Here is a 20,762-nt window from a genome sequence, read left to right on the forward strand (position 1 = left end):
GCCCCCATGAAAGTATTTTTCTTGGTAATAAGTTTAGAAGATTTAATGTTATTGTGGGAGTTCTTGTTAACTTTGGGGGATAAATTTATCTGTAAGAATCATATCTATGCTTTAAAAAAATGTTGAATACAGTAATTTAAATGTTTGCTGTAAAGAGCTTACTAACTTGAGTTGCTTTATCTTATCTACGGTCATTTCTGTGATTCGCAAAGGCACATACGTCCCCAACCCCAGAATTTCCAGAAAACCACCAGTCACACAATTTGAGGTGCAGATAGCTTGCTTTATTTTGTTGTCACTATCTCAAGGAGGTCAAACAATTATAACTAACAATCGAACTTAAACCTGCATGAAAAGAACTACAATCAAATTGATATTCTGGGCAGTTAGTGATAGTGTTGTTTAACGACAGCTTTCTTTTGTTGTTCTTGTTGTTCTTTATTTTTTGCTGTGGCTCATTGCTTAGTTGCCCTGGTTTCTCTGGTGTAATTTAAATTTGGAGCTACCACACGAAGGCGTTGGCTGCACCCCAGGACCTCCAAGAGTTGGCACTGCTCTGGCATAGGAATACATGAATAGCTTGGTTAAACGAGGGGATGGCCAGGCGATGTTACTTTTCCAAGCTACTCAGGCACTCTCTATGGTCAGAGGCAGTGTGAAATGAGCGAACAAAGTGCTGGCCGTTGCACTTTGCTCTGGTAGTATTTGTCATAATAATTTTGAGTGTGACATCATCAGAGAAAATGTAAGACGTTAAAGTGCTGCTTACAGGAGGGTAAATGCAAACATCACCAATGCCTTACATTTCTGATTCAATAAGTATGGGTACACATGTCAGGTGATGTGCACGGCATTTCGTTTCGGTGGATAGGACATCTTCAATGGGGAATTTCTCGACCCACTGAGGCATACTTAGACATCAACATTATGTTGAGGCACAAAGATTGATTAAGTGTTGAGCAGGGTATTCGTTCCTCAAGAAACTTTCTCCTACCAACAGTTAGTTGCAATAGTTACATTGTAAAATGTCATAAAATAAATGGTACAAAACTTTATAACCGTTAATTCGGCTATATACAGTATGTACATGTCACTAGAAAATGTATAATCTTCTTAGGTCAACAATTATGAAAAGATTGAAATGCATATTTTTGAACTGTGACTCATTTAGATTGATACAAAACTACCTTTTTTTTTTTTTGAAGTATTTACAGATCAGAAAGATTAGTCCATGTGAATCATTCGGGAAAGGTTAAGAATGAGTCTGAGTATGAGAGCACAGGCCCTCTTAAATGGATCGAATGTTTATATTCACAGTAGCAGAGTCAGATCCGAATTCATTCCCTAAGCTCAGGGTATAAAGTCCCCCATCTTGTTTCTGTACGTCCATGATGATCAGCGTCGTCAGGTCATCTGTGTTTTCAATATGGAATCTCCCTTGTTGTTCTTGATTTTGAATTCTCCTTCCGCCGCGAGACCATGTTATTTCTGGGGTAGGCTCACCGGTAAAAGCACAGGCGACAGTTAAAACTTTGCCCTCGTCAATGCTGATGTCAGAGGGAAGAGCTTCAATTTTAGGTGGAATTCCTTGATGGAACAACAACAACAAAGTTTTAGGATCACTGAAAAAAGTTTGCTTTCTACTGAATTGTATGTACTAAAGACTCTACCATGCTACTAGACTTATCTACCTCTACCAGTAATTTGATTGCTCACCTCTTATGCCTGCTTTAAGCATTCTACTAGTTGAACTTTCCAGTTGTGTCATACTAGATTTTCCCATAAAACTGCTGGAACTCATTTCTACAAAGGACTCTTTCATGGAGGACATGCTTTGGGCAGACATGCTCGCAAATTTCATTTCAGTCATGCTGCTAGCACTGCTGCTGCTGAAACTGCTGAAGGAGGCCTCCTGCTTGGAGGCAGACATTTGGACTGACTGAGACGAGAAGCTTCCTTGCAAGCTCGTGTCACCACTTGTCCTCAATACTACCTCTCTGGGAGGTTCTTCAACTAGAGCTGTGGAGCATAGCAGATACACAGTGAACATCAGTGCCATCTGGTTAATAGGTGACATCTGACATGGACTTACAGAAAGAGAAAACTTAACACACACACACACAAATATAATCCAAACAATGTGCTGTGGAAGCATAAGCAAATACATACAGTTGTCAAGAGCTAGCTCAGCGTTTCCCAGAAACAAATCCTTGTATGTCTGTCATGGCATTGCATGCAGGTGCTAGAATCACTGGGAGAAAAATGATTAGTCACCTAGAAAATAATTCATATATTGTGCATCCTGAAAATACATGTAAGAGGACAGCTCCCAGCTTTGCTTTGAAAGTTAACTTATCCATGTTTCTCTGTCTAGCTGTAAAGAAACACTGGCTATTAAGAATGAATTCACCCAGGAGGCCTGTGCCTCTTACACATGGAATTTAACCAGGTTTCTGAGGATTTGCCGTGCTCAGAAGACAAAAGCCAAAAATAAAAACCACATAGAGGCCTTAAGCATGTAATGAAAATGGTAAAGGTGTACTTACGAAGGACGGTTAAGGAAGCTGTAGCTGAACACTGGCCACGGAAATTTTTGGCCTTAACTGTGTACTTGCCACTGTCGCTTACAGATGCATTTCGGATTTCAAGAGAATATACATTTCTGGAGCGACTTACACTGACATTTGAAGAAACAGAAATCTAAAAAGAAGGGAAAAAAGTTTCTTTGATCTCTTCAGGAGTAGATGGGATATTTACAGTTTCCTTCAATAATATATTCATAATTAAACTTACTGGCAAGTTGTTTTTAAACCATTCGATTTCAGGGGACGGCTCACCGCTGATTTCACAAGAAAAGAGGACGTTTTGTCCTTCATTAACATTTTGAGATCTGGGCTGTGAGATGAAGGCTGGAGCATCTGAAAGTTCTTTGCTCAGGGTCAGATCGTACTGACACTTGATGATTCCTTGGCTGGTTTTGCCAATGCAGGTGAGGATCCCTTCGTCTTTGTGACTGGCCTGCTTGATGGTCAGGGTGTGGTCGCTGCCTGAGACGCCGTATCTGTACTCCTCAGAGTTAGTGAGCTCTACCCCGTTCAATACCCATTTCACATCAGTGGCACCAGCAATGTTGGCTTTTAAAGTCACTTTCTGACCATCGGTTATACTCATCTGAGTTGAAAATGCTTTAATCTCGGCCTGAGTTCTGATTTCTTCCGATGCATGTGCAGTTTTAGTGATTTCCTCATGGACAACAGATTTTTCCAGGGAGGTGGCTTCTGATTTCTTGACTTTTTCAGAAATCAGAACCGTTGCAGCTTCCTCCTCGAGGGCTAGCTTTTTTTGAGATTTCACCTCTGATGCCTTGATTTCTTCAGAAATGAGGGCTTTTTGGGAAATTTCCTCTTGGACAACTGCCTTCTTCTGGGATGTCACTTCAGAGGCCTTTTGTGTAGATACTTTCTGTATCTCAGTGTCTTTTACAACTGAAAAAGAAACCTCTGTCAGGCAAACTGAATTGGAAAGAGGCCCCACCCTTTCCTCCTGTGGATGCTGCAAGTGAATAATACACAAAGAAAAAATGTTGACTTCTGCCTGCAATGTAGGTAATACCTGGCTTGAAAAGTATTCAGGCATGACTTTTGAGATCAGTGTAATGATTATTTAAACTAAACTAAATTGAAGATGATCCCTTTGACTTAAGGGGAAAAAAAAAATTCTTGAAAAGAATAGTTAAAGGATTCAGGAAATGGATGGATTTAGGAGATTTTTTTGTGTATGTCTTTTTGGGGCTGTACCCTTGGCATATGGAGGTTCCCAAGCTAGGGGTTGAATTGGAGCTACCAGTCTACACCACAGCCACAGCAACATGTAATCTGAGCCACATCTGCAACCTACACCACAGCTCACTGCAACGCCAGATCCTTAACCCACAGAGTGAGGCCAGGGATCGAATCCAAGTCCTCATGGATACTACTCGGGCTCGTTAACCACTGAGCCACAGTGGGAACTCCGATTTAGGACATTTTGAATTCATTACAACTGAAGCATGTTTCAGAAGATTGAGGTGAAAGCAAGCTAGTTTTAATTGGGCAACCTGATAATGGCTCTTTCATTAACCTTCCACTGCTTTGGAAAATTAGCAAGAGTGAAGTTTTAGGGAAGAAGTGCCATTTTGTATATTCACCAGACTTTATTTTTTAACATTCTTGGGAGCAGGAATCTTATATAATCTCTATAGTATCTTATATAACACCACATAATAAGGCACTTAGTAAGTATAACAGCATATACTAACTTCACCTATGTGTTTTTGTACCTTTGTACAAATGGTATTCTGTAACTTGGTGAAAGTTTTGTTTTAATATTTTGCATGTGTGTGTGTGTGTGTGTGTGGAAGAGTGTTTAGAAATCTTTCCTTAATATTATTTTCTGAAAATTGTTGGTAAAAATAAAAGGCAACCTACCTTTTACTGTTAGTTTGCAGCTAGTGGACACAGATCCAGCTGAGTTTGTTATTGTACAAGTATAAAGTCCACTGTCAGAAGTATCAGTCTTATGAATTTCTAGGAAGAATCCTCCTTTGTCTTCAGTGAGTTTATATTTACCTCCTTGTGTTATAGCCTGTAGAAAGCAAGTGATTTGAATTTTAAAAAGTGATTTAAACTTTTTTGGGGAGATGGGAAAGAGGAAAAGGTTTGTTTTTTGGAAGATAAAATTAAAGGTCATTTAAGAACTGGTTACCTTTCCATCCTTTGTCCAGAGCACAGTCGGCCAGGGTTCTCCAGAAGCTTTAACTGTAAATTTAGCAACATTGTCTGAAGAAACAGTTGTATCCTGTAGCCCAGTAACAATTACTGGTTTTGTGGAAATTGGTTCAGGAGCTTTTGGTTCAGTTTTCTTGGTTTCTGTTGGTTCAGCAGTTTTCTGAGCTATTTTCTTGGTTTCTATTGATTCAGTGGTTCTCTCAGCTGCTTTCTTGGTTTCTGATATGCTTGACACCTGCTCATGGATACTCTTAAAGGCTTGTCCCACAAATTGGAAGTTAGTTTTGGAAGTTCCACCTTCACCAGAAATCTCACAAACATATTCTCCACAATCGGATTCAGAGAGGTTATGGATTTTGAGCTCAAAGGTACCATCTGCTGAGTAATGAAACTGGAAGTGTCCATTTTCCTTCAGTTTCTTGCCGTCTTTATACCAAGTGACCTCTTTTGCACATAATACACTACTTTCCACCACACAGGTCAGCTTTGCTATGTCTTTAGAAGCTTCCGCTTTCAGGGACTGGATTATTTTGGGTGGGGCAGCAACTGGCAGCTGCTGAACTCTCTCTGTTGGTGTGGGTTTTGTCTCTGTGGGTGCTACGGCTTTGGGGTGAGAAGTCACCAGTTCTGGAGATTTCACTCGTTTTGGAGACTTAACCCCTTCTGGGGATTTTACTCGAGGCTCTGGGGATTTGACTCTTGGTGGTGATGTCACGGTCTTTTCAGGAACCCTGGCCTTTTGAATGGTCAGAGTAAACTGTGCCTCTTGCTTCCCTTCGCTGTTTTCTATCACCACGCTGTAGGTGCCCTCATCAGAAGCCTGGACTGAAGAGATCTCGAAGGTCGACTTGTACTTTGTGGTGGTCACTTGGTGGCGGGCGGAAGTGGTTATGACTTGTCCTCCGCGCAGCCAGGTCACCGTTGGTACCGGCTCGCCATCGGTATCACAAGAAAACCTTGCAGGCTCACCTTCATAGACTGTTATGGACCTTGGTTTTGTGAGAAGTCTTGCTGCCAGAGTCGTCTTGATTTTTCTGTGTGTGGATTTTTCTTCCAGCGACTTTTCTTCGATGGCAGCACTTTTCATTTCTGCAGATGCATAGTGTTCGTAGGATGAGAGACTTTCCCTTGTCTCTGTCATCTGTGATTTCACTTCCCTGACTGCAGAGGAAGCTTCCATCTCAGATGTTTTCTTAAATGAGGAAACAGCATATGCCTCCGTCCTGGTCAGCTCGGGGAAGACGGATCGCGGCACATCTTCGTCTCTGCGCCGGGAGGCGTAGGTGGTGTAATCCCCACCTGTGACGTCCAAGGTTGCGTAGTCAGAAGCCTCGCCTTTGTAGTTGGTGCACACAGCACGGTAAGTTCCGCTGTCATCAATATGGCAGTCTAGAATTTCCAGGGTCAGGACCCCGCTGGTGTTGGTGTAGTGGATCTTACTGCTCTCTTGGAGTTCTACGCCATTGTGGTACCATTTAACCTCCGCGGTTGGCTTCGACTGAACGTTTAAGATGAAACGTGTGCTTTGGCCACAAGGCACCCTGTGGGAGCGCATCCTCAGTGTGATTCGAGGGGCGTGGTCTAGCGTAAAAGGCTGCTGGCTCAAGACCTCATACTTCCTTTCTGAGGTCTTCTGAGTCTTTAAAGCTGCTTTCATGGACTCGTACCTGGAGAAGATATCGAATCTCGCGGACCTCTCAAACCTTGACAGTGATCGCTCACTAGACACGGGGCTGGGGGAACGTGGGCGTGTCCTCTCGGGCGTCGGAGACCTTCTTTCTGCGTCCTCTTCATCTTCCTCAGCTGGCTGTGTCCGCGGCCGGATCAGCTCGGACACTGGCCTCATTAACTCGATGTACGTGGGGGACAGGGAGCGCCTTCGTCTCAGGAGCCGGGACACCGAGGAGGATGTCTCTCTCTGAGCGTGTTTGGCGATCTCATATTCTTCCTCGATTTCTGTTATTTCAGTTATTTCTCTCTGTCGTCTTGATTTCTTTCTGGATTTCTCTTCCTTCGACATGTGGTCCAGCTCGCTTTTGTACTCCGAGAGGCGCTGTGTGGTGGTAACCGGCCGCAGCAGCTCATGGTCCTCCCTCTCTGCCATGATCCTCTGCCGCTGTCTGGGCTGCCGGTACGAGGCCAGGGCGTGCCGCTCCCGCAGCTCCGCGTAGCTGGTGCTGGTCTCTTCCCTCGTGGGGATGTGATACGTTGAGTATCTGAAGTCTTTTCTCGCTTCCTCCACCTTGACGTGAGCTGATGGGGAGGAGTAGCGCAGACTCGAAAGCTCAAAACGTGGAGGGCTTCGGCTGGGGGGAGAGGCGGAAAATCCCAATTCCAGCTCTTCTTCAAGACGCAGCCTCTCCTCCTCCGTTCTCTTCATTGCCAGGTAGTCGTCAATGGGCAGGAGTAATTCTTCATCTGAGATGTCACCGAGAGAGCGTCTCCTGGGTCTGTAATAAAAGTAGTAATCGGGCGAAGGTGTACGCCGGCGGGCTGGTCTCACCATTTCAAGGTCATCTTGGGACAGTTTGGGGATCCGCCATCTCGGTCTGTATTGATCCGTGATGCGTGGAAGAGGCATCACATAGAACTGTTCCCATCTTGAAAGGCGGATGCGCTTGGGTCTTTTCTGTACGACTCTGTCAATCTTCCCAGGCATTTCAAATTGATCCCGTATCTTTTTGTACCATTTCATGTCAGACATAGGCACGAACTGCTTAATGTGTTGGTCTTCTTCTATGGTGGTCTGTTTGAACTTGCGTGGCTCTGGTACTTCGTAGGGCATGCGGAATTTTCTCTCCTCCTTCTTCTCTTCTGTCTCAAGTCGGTATTCCCCTTTCACGGTCTTGGTGCTTATAGCGGGTTTGTAAAGGATGGCAGCTTCCCTCAGTGCCTCCTGGGCAACGTGTGTCAGTGACACAGTCTCAGTTCCAGAAAGAATTTCAGCCATTCTGAGTGTCTTGTCAATTTGCCTCTGTACGTGTCGTTCTCGCTCCTCCTTAGTCTTGAATTCCTGTTTGACATACCTCAGGCGTTCCACTTGTAGGTGGGCCTGGCAGCTGGTGGATCCAGCTGTGTTTGTAGCTGTGACCCTGTAATAACCTGTGTCTTCAGGCAGAGTATCCCTGATGTGCAAGGCATAATAATCCAAGCCTTCATGGATGATTTCAATGTTAGGCCCAAGGGACAGAGGCTGACCATCTTTCTCCCATTTTAATGTTGGCGGGGGGATGCCAGACACTCTGATCTCGAAGCAGACACTTTGGCCTTCCTGGCATTCTGCATTTGCCAGTAGCCGTTTGAACATCGGTCTCAAGGTTGTATCTGTTGGAGGTGGGTGTGGAGTGACAGTCAGCTTAGCTTTGCAGCTGTCCTCACCGTATTTGTTCCTTGCCACCACAGTGTATTCGGCATCATCCTCCATAGTTACACTGTGGATTGTTAATTGGTAAAGACCCTTGTCTGACTCGAATGTGTACTTCCTATCATCATCACCTGGTTTGATTTTCTGACCTGATTTATACCATGTTACACGAGGCTCTGGGTGGACGGTTATAGTTACTCCAAACCGGACATTTTCACCCACATAAGCTGTCTTGTTATAGAGAGGCAGGGTGAATTCTGGTGGCCTTTCCAGGAGTCTCATGGTATCTGTTCTGCGCTTAATTTTCCTCATGGTTCTACGGCAGTAGTAGTCATAAACTTCTCTCACGCCTTTAACAAATAGCTCTGCGTAAGAACTGTCTTCACCGTAATCATTAACTACCTTGCATCTGTAGGTACCATCATCGAATTTCGTAATGTCTTTGACATACATGGTAGCCACTCCATCGTCATAGGTGATTTCATATTTTTCACTGTTCTCCAGCTGTCTGACACCAAAGTACCAAGTCACTTGGGTAGACTGATCATAGTTTTCAATTTTGCATACGTATTTGACATAGCCTCCTTCTTCACTGACTGCATGCATTATCTGCCCAGAAACTGGGCCGATTTCAATGGAAGCCACTTTAACTTTAGCAACACTCACTCCCTTCTGAGATCGAATTGCACCACCACAGGAAATCCGGGCTGCAGACACAACCATGTTGAGATCTTTCTTGATCAGGGTGTGGTAGTAACGTCGGTGTTTCAATGTTCTGATAACTTTAGTACTGACACTTTCTATCTTCTGCTTCAGCCATGGGTGCCGGAGGGCCTCAGATGCTGTCATGCGAGATTTTCTTTCTTTCACTAATAGCCGGTCAACAAAGTCCATGGCTTCGAGGCTAATCTCTTTGAATGCTTCTTCATCAAAGGTATATTCAGCATTCATGATGTTCTCAATTATCTGTTGGTTAGTTTCAGCCAGGAACGGATTCATGCCACTCAACAGCACATACACCAGTGTTCCGAGTGACCACATGTCCGTGGCTGTGCTGACAACATCGTGCTGGTGGACTTCAGGTGCATAGTACTCAGGGGCAGTGAACAGAAGCCTAAAGTTGTCCCCTGGCTTCAGCTGACGGGCTTGACCAAATTCTATGATTTTAATCGTGGAGCTCCTTCTTGTTTGGTAAATGATGTTTTCTGGTCTAATGTCAAAGTGCCCAATATTATGACTATGTAAGAACTCAAGTGCTTCGCACACCTGGCGAACATAACTTACAATTTCTCTCTCGTTAAGTTCAAAAGCACTTGTGTTAATGCGTTCAAATATGTCAAGTCCTGATATGAACTCAAAGATCATAACTAATTCTTCCATGCTTTCAAATGATTCATGGAGGTATAAGATGTTTCGGTGCCTAGCAATGTTTAGAATGGAAATTTCTTTCTTCACCAAAACCTGATCAGCCCCTTTCACTTTAACAAATTTGGCCATGTATGTCTTCTTCGAGGATGTTTCAACACAACGGTGGACAATTCCAAACTGACCACGCCCAAGATCTTCAGCAATCATATACTTCTCATAGAGTTCCTTGGTTGAAGAGTGAGAAGCTTTGGTCATGGAAACTTCCCTGGTCTCATCCACCTCTTCATCATAGTTCATAGCTCTAGTCTTATCTTCCTTGGTTATGGTTGGTTCTGAAGGCTCAGAAGGCTTGCTCAGGCCAAATTTATTTTCCGCTATTATACGGAACTGGTAACTGGTTTTTCCAAATAAGTTGATTACGGTATAACGTGTTTCTCGGGCCTGTCCTACACGGATCCATCTTTCTGCAGTAGTTGCACATTTTTCAACAATGTAGTTGGTGATTTTGCTGCCACCATCAGAAGCTGGCGCAGTCCATGTCAAGTTGACAGAATCTCTTGAGACGTCGCTAACTTTGACACCTCTGGGTGGGTCGGGGACATCAGCCACGTCCAGTTCAACTGTCTTCTGATCAATTCCAAATCTGTTTTTAGCACAGACCACATAGAAACCAGCATCTTTCCTCTCTACTCCGTTGGGGAAAACAAGGGACGTGAAAGATCTTGTGACAATAACTTGGTAGTGGCCGTTGTTGTCGATAAGATCTTGTCCTTTCTGCCAAGTGATCACTGGATCTGGTTTGCCACTGAAAGGGATCTTGATGCTGATCACTTCACCTCGGAGAGCGTGGACTGCCCCCATGCCTTCAAGAGTTTTAGGCAAGTGGATCTTGGCTGGAACTGTAGCAGAATAGAAGAAGGAAGAATGTAATTTAGAAATACCCAGCACTGTTTAAGAGCACTACCTCCCCCCAATTACTAACATGTAATCTAGCACCAAATTGATGTTTACTGATTTGTTTTTACCTTCCACTTCCAAGGAGGCAGTGCCAGACACAGATCCTCCTTGGTTGGTAGCTCTGACTTGGTAAACTGTGGCATCATCATCTGTGACACTTGCAATGATGAGCTGGTGGTAGCCACCCTTAAACTCTTGAATTCTGTACTTTAATCCGTCTGCAATGATTTCTTTGCCTTGTCGGTACCATTTCACAATAGGTTTTGGATGACCAGTCACTTTGCAGACCAAAGTAGCATTGCTCTGATATCTGACATTTAGATTTCTCAGTTCCTCTTTAAAGTGTGGTGCCTGAATTGGAACATCAGATTTGGGAGTGATAGGTTCTGATATTTCACTCCATTCGCTTTCCCCACCTAGGTTTTCACATTTCACACGGAACTCATATTCAAGACCTTCAATAAGGTTTTGCACCGAAAAGACGGTTTCTCGAATTTCATCTGTTGTCACAGAAATCCATTTGTTCTGTTTCTTCTCACGCTTCTCAAGGTAGTAATTTCTAATCTTTGCTCCTCCATCACTGGCAGGTGGCTTCCAGGCCACAACACAAGAATCTTTTGTGACAGCAGTAATAGTTGGTTTGCCAGGAGCACCTGGCTTTTCTGTTCGAAACAAACAAATAGCATTTGATTCATGGGATGAAACAAACAGCTTTATGAAAAGCTCATTTTTTAAAAAAAGTAAAATGTTATGAACCCACAGTTCTATTAAGAATGACTATTCCAGAAAAATGAAATTGGTTGCTTGATGGTAAGAAACTTATCAACGTACAAAGTTCCTTTTTAAAGAAGGGGGTAGGGTAAATATTTGCTCTTTTAGATAAGCAAAAATTCGGTTTAAGTGAGATAATAGGCACTTGTACTTTAGCTGAATCTTTGCCATTTCCTTGCAGAACTGATTTCTGTTAAAGTTTTATGTACAGATGGAATTTTGCCCTATGAAGATTGTAGAGGTTGTACTCACCAAATGGACTCTTAATGATCACAACCGAGGGGACTTCCAGAGGATCACTGATGCCGAAAGTGTTCTGAGCTGAAACTCGGAAGTAGTAGCCAGCGTTTTCTGTAAGGTTCACAATTCTACAGGTTGTCACCGAGATGGCTGAAGACACCAATTGCCATTCAGCCCCTTCCTTGGCCTCACATTTCTCCACCACATAATTGGTGATCCAGGAGCCACCATCATCTGCAGGTGGCTTCCAGCTGATCACCGCTGAGTTCTTCAATAGAGCTTCAATCACAATTGGTCCTGTAGGTTTGTCTGGTTTATCTGTTGGGGGAAAATACAGTTGTAGTGTTGTCGATAATATGTCTCCCAAGATTTTTTTTTCTTTAAATTAAAAAAGAAAAACCACCAAAAATGAAAATATAATACCTTGTATTTCCACGTCAAGGATGGCATCCACTGTTCCCAGCACATTGCTGAGCTGAACTTTGTACTTCCCAGCGTGAGTCTTACGTTGGACATTCTTCATGACCAGATGAGTATAGTGCTCAGTGTTTTCAATAGTAATGTTTTCTGAGTTTTGCAAAAGTTTTTGGCCATAGAACCAAGTGATGGCAGGTACTGGACGACCAATGTACATAACATGAAGTCGAAGTGTTGAACCCACAGCACCGTAATACTTCTCTTTCAGTGGGTAACCGGGATGGAACTGTGGAGTTGCTTGCAGGAGAAGTTTGCTGCTGGTTTCTACTTCTCCGACCTCATTGATAGCTACGCAGGTATAAACACCTTCATCTTCTTGTTCCTCTGTCATTACCGTCAGGGTATGTGTGCGTCCATCTGAGGACATTTTGTACTTCCGGCTTTGAATGAGCTCCTTACCAAAGCGGTACCATTTAATGTCAGGTAGAGGCCTCCCAACAATCTGGCATGAGAGTTGGGCAGCTTCGCCCAGTTTGGTGATAACATCCTTCATTTCTTTGCGTACTCCTGGGGCCTCTCCAGCTAAAGGGTGTGAAAGATAACATTAAGGCATTATTATTACTACTGGATTTCTAGTCCTCTCTCCTTGTTTATCAGGAATGAATCGATCTATTGACTGATACTTTATTAGACACCATGATTTCATCTGAGGAAAAAGGGATTCAGTGAACACATCATCATATTATTATGTAGTGTGATTTTTATGATTGGGAAGCATTAACAATGTGCAGGGTTTTGGGAAACATGAGTTCTCCGTAACTCTGTAAGTATCATTGCCCTTATGTAGGTTCACTGAAGCGGGGTACATCTGTTGACCCTTCAAGTCGTATTAGGAGTATTTAAAAACCCTTGGAAGAAACTGCTTTAGGAATGAGCTCAGTTCACTGCTGAGGTTAGCTCATTCTTCCTCTAGACTCAGTAGATGTTAGCTTGCAAACCATAAGCAGAAATCAAACAGCTACTTACATGTTAGTTTTGTCTTTACAGACATAGCAGTTCTTCGAGGTCTGCTTAGCCCTGTCTCATTCTCAGCGAAAACCCTGAATTCATACTCAGTAGCTTCCAGCAACCCTCCTATTGTGAACTGCCTGTCCTTGATGCGGTCTTTATTGCTCTTCTTCCAGGCACTGTCTCCAGATTGTCTGTATTCAACCCAGTATCCAAGGATTTCTTTGCCACCATCACACTCAGGCTTCTCCCACTGTAGAGTGACGCTGTCTTTGGATATTGAAAGAATCTCAAGTTCTCCAGGCTGGCTTGGTTTATCTGAAATATTTGAAAATAGTTGAAAAGTCAATCAGCTTTACTGCCGAAATAAAAGAAAAAGACCAAGGATGGCTTGCCTCTCTGATTCCAATCCCTTAGGAAAAGCTCTCCTTACCGAATGGATCTTTGCAAACAACAGGTTCAGAAGCAGGGCTGGTCTCGCTTAGGCCGACGTCATTCTGTGCGATGATGCGGAATTGATACTCAGCATCTGGAACGAGCCCGGTGACAGTGTACATTGTGGTGGTGATCTGAGTCTTGTTGTGTCTGACCCACTTGTCAGTGGACGTCTCCTTGCGTTCAATGTAGTAGCCCGTAACCCGGGAACCACCATCGTCTTTGGGTCGGGACCAGGACAGGCTGACAGAACTCTTGGTCACATCGAGTACTTCTGGAGGGTTGCTTGGAGGCTCTGGAGGGTCTGGGAATATAAGTGGGAAATACACAAGTGTTAGAGTGCAGTCCCAAATCCTGTAAGCTGGTGGCTTTCATTTCGAAACAAAAGGGTACTAAAGATTTTTACAGTGTTGTGGTTGGAAGGGCACTTACTCAGTGGTGTTTTTGGTATGACTGGTTCCTCAGATTTCAAGGGTTTGCTTATTCCAAACTGGTTTTCTGCTGAAACACGGAAATGGTATTCCACGTTTTCTTTGAGGCCTTTTACCACCAAAGATGTACCTCGGACTCTGGAATCAATGGTGTACCAGGCGGCTTTGGGCACCTCTCGCCTCTCGAGGATGTAGCCTAAGATATCGGCGCCTCCGTCATCGGCAGGGGCTCTCCAGCTGACCCTTACAGAGCGAGCTTGGATGTCATCATATTCAAGCGGTCCTTCTGGAGTGTTGGGACTTCCTATCACCCTGACCTTGATGTAGACAGCCTTCTTGCCACATTTGTTTTCCAGAACCAGGTCGTAAGTGCCAGAATCATCCCTGTCTGCTTCTTTGATTACGAGCTCTGTGTGCGTTTCAGAGGTTGCAATCATGGCACGCTTACTGATATCTTGGCCTTCCTTGGTCCATTTACATATTGGGAATGGTTTTCCTTTGATTGGTATGGTAAGTCTGATGACTCCACCTTGTCTTACCAAGATACCTTCCTGGTAGCGTTCATCAAGTTCATAGTCAGGATATTCTGGGAAAAAAGGTAGGGTTACATTTAGTATTTGTGGGGGCCAGAGGGCAGGTGTAGGAAGTAAGTCTTAAGGCAATTCAGGCAGAAGGTGAATGATCATAGGTCTTACCAAGCATTTCAGTGACTTTGACTGTTCCTGGTACCTCAGCGGGCTCCCCAGGTCCACCAGCGTTACAGGCGAGGACACGGAATCTGTACTCAGCGCCCTGAGGTAGGTGTGTGAGGGTATACTCTCGAATCTTGGTTGGGGTCGTGTTACATTTGGTCCATTCATGTTGATCTACTTTTTGCATTTCAATCAAGTAGCCTGTGACTTTAGATCCTCCTTCATCTTGTGGAACACTCCAGGCCAAGGAGACTGATGTCCTTGTTGTATCAGTAACTCTTGGGTTCTGTGGCTTTCCTGGAGGAGCTGGGAATAAGACAACAATATAACTTGTTAAAGTTGCTGCATAAGTTGAAAATCAAACGCACCACCTAACAAGTTACGGAAACATGGACTGTAACGTCAGAATGTTTTTTAGTTTGTAAAAATTCACTTCATCAGCTCTTGCTTTTCCTTTGACTTATATGTGCTTTATTTCTGGTCACTACAGCTATCTTACATGTATCTTTAATGTGCCTCCAGAAACATTAACTTGCTTTAAAAATTTAACTGTGATACAGGGCATATGTGGAGAGTCCCATTTTAAGGAGGGAGAAGTAGACTAAAGAGAAGAATATAAAACGTTATTTGCCAAAAGCTGCCAAGGGCTGGTGTGGTGAGGGGGTTGATAATGATAAAGGACACCAGTGGACTTTTGGGCTGATGGAAATATCCTACATTTTGGTTGTGATAGTGGTTATACAACAGTACATTTTCCAAAACTTAATTCTATATTTCAGGAGGGTGCATGTTACTACATTAAATTATACCCCAATAAACTTGTATTAAATGTATTCACCAATTGGATCCATGGCCACGGTTGGTTTGGAAGGACGGCTTGGTTTTCCACTTCCTCTCACGTTAATGGCTGTGACACGGTGTTCATATTCTAAGCCTTCAATAAGGCCAGTGGAACGGTACCGCGTCATCGTCACTGGTACTTTATTTACACGGACCCAGCGATCTGCTCTCACTTCCTTGCGTTCCACGATATATCCAGTCACTTGGGAGCCACCATCATCTCCTGGTGGGTACCATGTAAGTGTCATGCCATCACGGGAGACATCGAATACCTGTAATGTTTCTGGAGGTCCAGGAATACCTGCAGCAAGACAGAGGTGAACACAACATGGAAACATGAATACACTTAAGACCCATACATTTGTATAAGTGCCTTGCACATACCATTTTCAAATGGCATATAAGGGTCTTATAACTGTTTTTCTTGTGTTTTCATTTTTGTATTTTTCTTGCTCTTCCTCATTTTTAACTTTATAAACATTTATTAAGTGCGTATTCTGTTTTTTCTCACTTTAACAGCCAGTACTCCCTTCCTCTTTCCTTCTATCTATTTCTCCCTGATTTCCCTCCTCCTCTCTGTCTTTCATTAACAGAAAAAAATCTAACCATGTTGAAAAACTCCCAGAAAAGAAGGGAGGTTTGGAAATATTAGACCCTGAGATTAATTTTATGACCTATTTTCACTTATATTTGGGCATATCACAAACAAACTCGTTTCTGTCAGCACTGAGAATCAGGGGTGGGGAGAACGGTGGAAGGGTCCTGGGACTTACTGATGCGGCTGCGGCATTCTATGACCTCAGACTGCAAGTAGGAGCCAATCCCAAAGCGGTTCGTTGCAGCCACACGGAACACATACTCATTTCCTTCAATGAGTCTGCTAAACTTAAATGTTGATCTAGTCACTGATTCAGACACTGGCAGCCATCCTGGACGATGGGCATCACGTTGTTCTACCACATAACCGCTCAGTGGGGCACCGCCATCCAGTTCAGGGGGTTCCCAGGAAATAGTAATTGAAGTAGCATCAATTTCATCAATCTTGATAGGCCCAGTTGGTGGACCAGGCTTGTCTGTGAAAGAAAAAGAAATCCCAGGAATTAATTTTCACTTCAAATCAAAACTGGGTGCCTGAACATCAGCAACTTGTGTGTGTCTTTGTCCCACATCCTTACCAAGAATGATAACTTTAATGGTCTCTGAAGTAGTTCCAGTTGCATTCTTCAGTTCCAGTGTATATTCTCCAGTATCTTTGATAGTGGTTTCACGGATGGTTAATTTAGCCACCTTAGTATGAGTTTCAACTGTGACACGCTCTGATTCTCTCAGTTTAGAACCAGCAAAGAACCAGGAAGCAGCTGGAGGTGGGCGACCAGCAATGGGTATCACCAGCTCTACTGGTCTGCCAGCTGGGACGTGGATGGTCTTTTGAGGCATGGTAGAAAGGTCAATCGTTGGCAACACTGTGAGAGAGAGTAGGCATTTATTCTTAAGTATCATTTCTAATGACAAAGTGTTATGAATTCTGAATATTTTCTTCATTTTGCTTCCATATTGTTATTTTGGTGATTCGGTACATACCTCTGAGGTCTTGTACAGTCACGGCTGTGACGATCTCTCTTGGTTCTGATACACCTTTCTCATTTTGTGCCCTGACTCTAAATAAGTACTGTTCACCTTCATTTAAGGAGACAACAGTGTGCTCTAGAACTGTGGGTTTTAAGGTGGTGACCTTCATCCATCTCTCGGTGCCAGCTTTGCAGGCCTCGAGGACATAGCCAGTGAGTCTGCTACCGCCATCGTAGAGTGGTTTTTCCCAGGCAAGGGTAACAGTGGATTTGGTGACATCGACCACTTCTAGCTTTGTGGGCATCAAAGGCACTTCTGAGACCAGAACTGCATCAGATGTTTCACAAGGTTCTCCAATGCCATAAATATTTTCTGGCAAAACTCTGAAATAGTACATGGTTCCTTCTATAAGTCCGGAAATTCTGTAGAGTGTCTTGCTGCATTTGGTAGTTACTGTTTTGAATGCTCTCATGGCAGCTTCACGCTTCTCAATAATGTAATTGTTCACAGGAGCCCCACCATCTACTGTGGGGATTTCCCAAGTAATTGTCACAGAATCTCTTGATACTTCCTTAACTTTGACTGAAGGACAGGGACCAGGAGTATCTAACAAAAGAAAATGAAAGATTCATACTTATTTGCCTGATAGATTGATCTATATACATATATATATAGAAAACAGATTTTTTTTTTTTTGTAGGAAAATGCATTCCTCATAGTTCCTTCCTTAAAAGACGATCAATCATAGGTCAAGGTGTATCTTTTTAAAGTGTCTACTCACAGAATAGTCAATTTTAAGACAAATACTTACCGTATACTTTCACAAGGACTGTTGCTGATTTCTTGCCAGATTGATTTTCAGCTTCAATGGTGTACTTTCCAGCATCATAACGGTTGACTTTGTCCACGATAAGTAACGAGTAGCTCTCAGTGTTGTCAATGATGGCCCGGCTTGCAAGGTCAATGCCCTTCTTGCTCCATGTGATGATGGGAGGTGGTCTTCCAGATACAGATACCATTAGCCGCAATGAGGCCCCAGCCCTGACAGTCACAGTCTTCTTTAAATCATCTGCAAGCTCAAGATCTGGTATTTCTGGAAAGTCAATGTCAAAATGTAATTAATTCATGTACAGGTGTGATGAGAAAATAATTTGCCTAAAACCTTATATGTTATAAATACCTAGTCGTTCCACGGGCTCAATTTCGGCAGTTGACTCGCTGTATTCACTCATACCCTTCACGTTCACAGCAGCAACTCTGAAGGAATACTTCTGGCCCATTTTGAGGTCTGTCACAGTGAATTCATTATTCCTTATTGTGGCATTAGTGTGCACTCGGTACCACTGATCAGTGTCCTTCTCTTGCATTTCGAGGACATATCCTGTGATGTCAGTGCCACCATCATACATGGGCTTGGTCCATGCTAAACTAATGCTGTGTTTGGTGGTATCCACGACTCTCGGAGCAGAAGGTGGTCCAGGGGTATCTGTGGGATTTTAAAAGGGGGATTTCAGGTATTACACACATAGGGAAGCTTTGAGATTTGCATTTTTGGTTTTCAGGGGTCACTGAAGGCATTGTTGTTCTTGGTCCACACTCACTGAGATAGTTTTGTAACTAGGCTCTTCTGACATTACGGGATAGCACTTAGGCTCTATTATTACTGTTCTTATTATCTTAAGAGTTAAACTTCTTTAGATAGGTAGATGTTTCTTTCTGGCTATTTTGGCTAGCTATGCTCTGTTCTGCTAGCTAAGCTCATTGCTTATAGTACTCATTCTCAGGCCTTTTTCTTTAGTTTCTCAGCTTTCAATGGGGTTAATATCACTTGTCACCTCGGCATTTCTAATACGTACAGATATCTATTTCTTCTACTTCCCCGATTCAGTACTGGTGATTTTTTTTTTTTTAAGTTCTTGGGCTTACACTCTGTAGAAGGATTTGTCGCTTACTTTCAAGCTCAATTTTATTAGGTACTTATTAAAATGCTAGTAACTTTATGCTCTGCTAAGCCTCTTAAAAGAGACCTTGTCTTTCTTGTTAGTAGTTTTCATTACAGTGAAATTTTCTCCAATGTTAAGAAGATTTGTAAACCATATTCCTTTCATATTGGTAGTGGAATAATTTATTTTTTCACAGATTGAAAAATACTACAATTTTTGGCATGTAACTTCTTAACAGAAATAATAGTTGAAATGTTTTCTTCCTTAGGTTGTATTTATGATCCTTCAAATAAGCATATGCCTTTCTAGACCATTCATAAATTCTACAAATTCTTGGAAATGGTATGTTGGAAAACGATTTGTAATAGGGCTTTTGATGGGCATTAGGTTTCTGCATGATGCTTGGAACTCACATGATGGTTCTCTGCAGGAGATGAAGTTGGAAGCTTCACTGGGCTCACTGTTACCAGCAGCATTTACTGCGGTCACCCGGAACTGGTAAGCACAACCTTCCATCAGGTTAGTCACCTTCAGCCTGGTATCATACACCACATAGTCTTTGTTCACACGTGTCCAGCGCAAGCTCTTCTTCTCACGTTTGTCTACTAGGTAGTTGCTGATATCACTGCCACCGTCAGATTCAGGTTTTGTCCACTGAATGATGATATGCTCTTTGCTAGCCCCAACTTCTTCAGGTATGCCAGGTCGTGATGGAATAGCTGTTTATATTTTTATGAAAATAACAAGATGATCAGAACTGCACAAAATCAGTTGATAAGACCATCCTCCCCTCCCCCTGATCTCATCACATTTCAACTACCAAGTTGTTTAAAAGGTGTTACTACTCACTGAACGAGTTTCTGGCGACAATGGGCTCTGATTCAACAGGCACACCAGGGCCGTATTTGTTTACTGCCCGCACTCGGAATATGTATTCGTTGTTCTTGATGAGTCTGGTAACTACATAGGATAGGGTTGGGCATTCGCCTTCAACAATCACCCAGTTGAGTCTGCTAGTCTCACGTCTTTCCACGATGTAGTGAGTTATTTCTGCTCCTCCATCTTCCTGAGGAAGGCTCCAGGCTAAAGTGCACTTCTCCTCTGTTACTCTGCTGACGGTGAGCTTTCCACATGGGCCAGGGGAATCTGAAACAGGTGTAAGGATGGGCAATGATGATCTTTTTTTCTGCCTACACTGGAGAATGCTATGAAAATCAGAGATCATTTGACATGCTTACCGAGAACTTTGACCATGACAGACACAGCCTTGGTCCCACTGGCATTCTTCACTGTTAGAGTGTATTTTCCACTGTCACTTCTGTCACAGAACTTGATTACAGCAGTTGCTCGTTTGCCAGTGTACTGCAAAGAGACTTTTTCACAGAGATCTAGTTCCTTGTCCCCTTTGGTCCAGATAATTTTGGGTTCAGGTTTGCCACCAACTGCAGCATCGAGAACAAGATCTGAGCCTGCTCTGATGGTAACCAGATCACCCTGTAATCTAGCATCCAGTTCGGCTTTGGGTGGAGCTGTCATAGGCAAAATAGATGTGAATGAATATATGATAGTTTATTTTCACAGAAATTGTGATCATTTAAAAGGAGAAATTTGACTTTTTCTTTACCATATTCATCTCGGCAAGTGACGGGGCCTGTAGATTCTGAGCCTTTGCTAATTACGCCTGCTGCATTCTTGGCCAACACACGGAATTCGTAAGTGTCTCCTTCGCTGAGAGCAGTAACGGTGAAGAAGTTGTCAGATACGATGGTATAGTTGCACTTCAGCCAGCGACCATCTCCAACTTCACTGACTGGCTTACGCTCTATAATGTAGCCCACAACCTTGCTGCCTCCATCATACACAGGGGCAGACCAAATCAGTGACACTGTTGATCTTGTGACATCTGTCACCTCTGGTCTTCCTGGTGCATCTGGAAAGGATGCAAAAATAAGGTTAACAAA

The 20,762-nt window shown here is 43.2% G+C and overlaps 1 protein-coding gene across 1 annotated transcript in view; it reads right to left on the minus strand.

Moving 5' to 3' along the window:
* Window positions 263-20,762, minus strand: part of TTN (titin) — a 274,368-nt gene continuing 253,868 nt past the window's right edge. Inside the window, 23 exon segments of the mRNA XM_021075901.1 lie at window positions 263-1,587; window positions 1,717-2,019; window positions 2,547-2,700; window positions 2,794-3,485; window positions 4,467-4,623; window positions 4,744-10,397; window positions 10,524-11,117; window positions 11,479-11,784; window positions 11,890-12,465; window positions 12,910-13,209; window positions 13,325-13,630; window positions 13,759-14,343; window positions 14,453-14,755; window positions 15,288-15,590; window positions 16,063-16,362; window positions 16,465-16,752; window positions 16,871-17,464; window positions 17,670-17,951; window positions 18,039-18,344; window positions 19,215-19,520; window positions 19,651-19,947; window positions 20,040-20,330; window positions 20,426-20,731. Coding sequence (XP_020931560.1) covers window positions 1,289-1,587; window positions 1,717-2,019; window positions 2,547-2,700; window positions 2,794-3,485; window positions 4,467-4,623; window positions 4,744-10,397; window positions 10,524-11,117; window positions 11,479-11,784; window positions 11,890-12,465; window positions 12,910-13,209; window positions 13,325-13,630; window positions 13,759-14,343; window positions 14,453-14,755; window positions 15,288-15,590; window positions 16,063-16,362; window positions 16,465-16,752; window positions 16,871-17,464; window positions 17,670-17,951; window positions 18,039-18,344; window positions 19,215-19,520; window positions 19,651-19,947; window positions 20,040-20,330; window positions 20,426-20,731 — 13,502 coding nt within the window. The 3' untranslated portion in view covers window positions 263-1,288.

Source organism: Sus scrofa, chromosome 15 (genome assembly GCF_000003025.6).
Source record: "Sus scrofa isolate TJ Tabasco breed Duroc chromosome 15, Sscrofa11.1, whole genome shotgun sequence".
NCBI classification, from domain to species: domain Eukaryota; kingdom Metazoa; phylum Chordata; class Mammalia; order Artiodactyla; family Suidae; genus Sus; species Sus scrofa.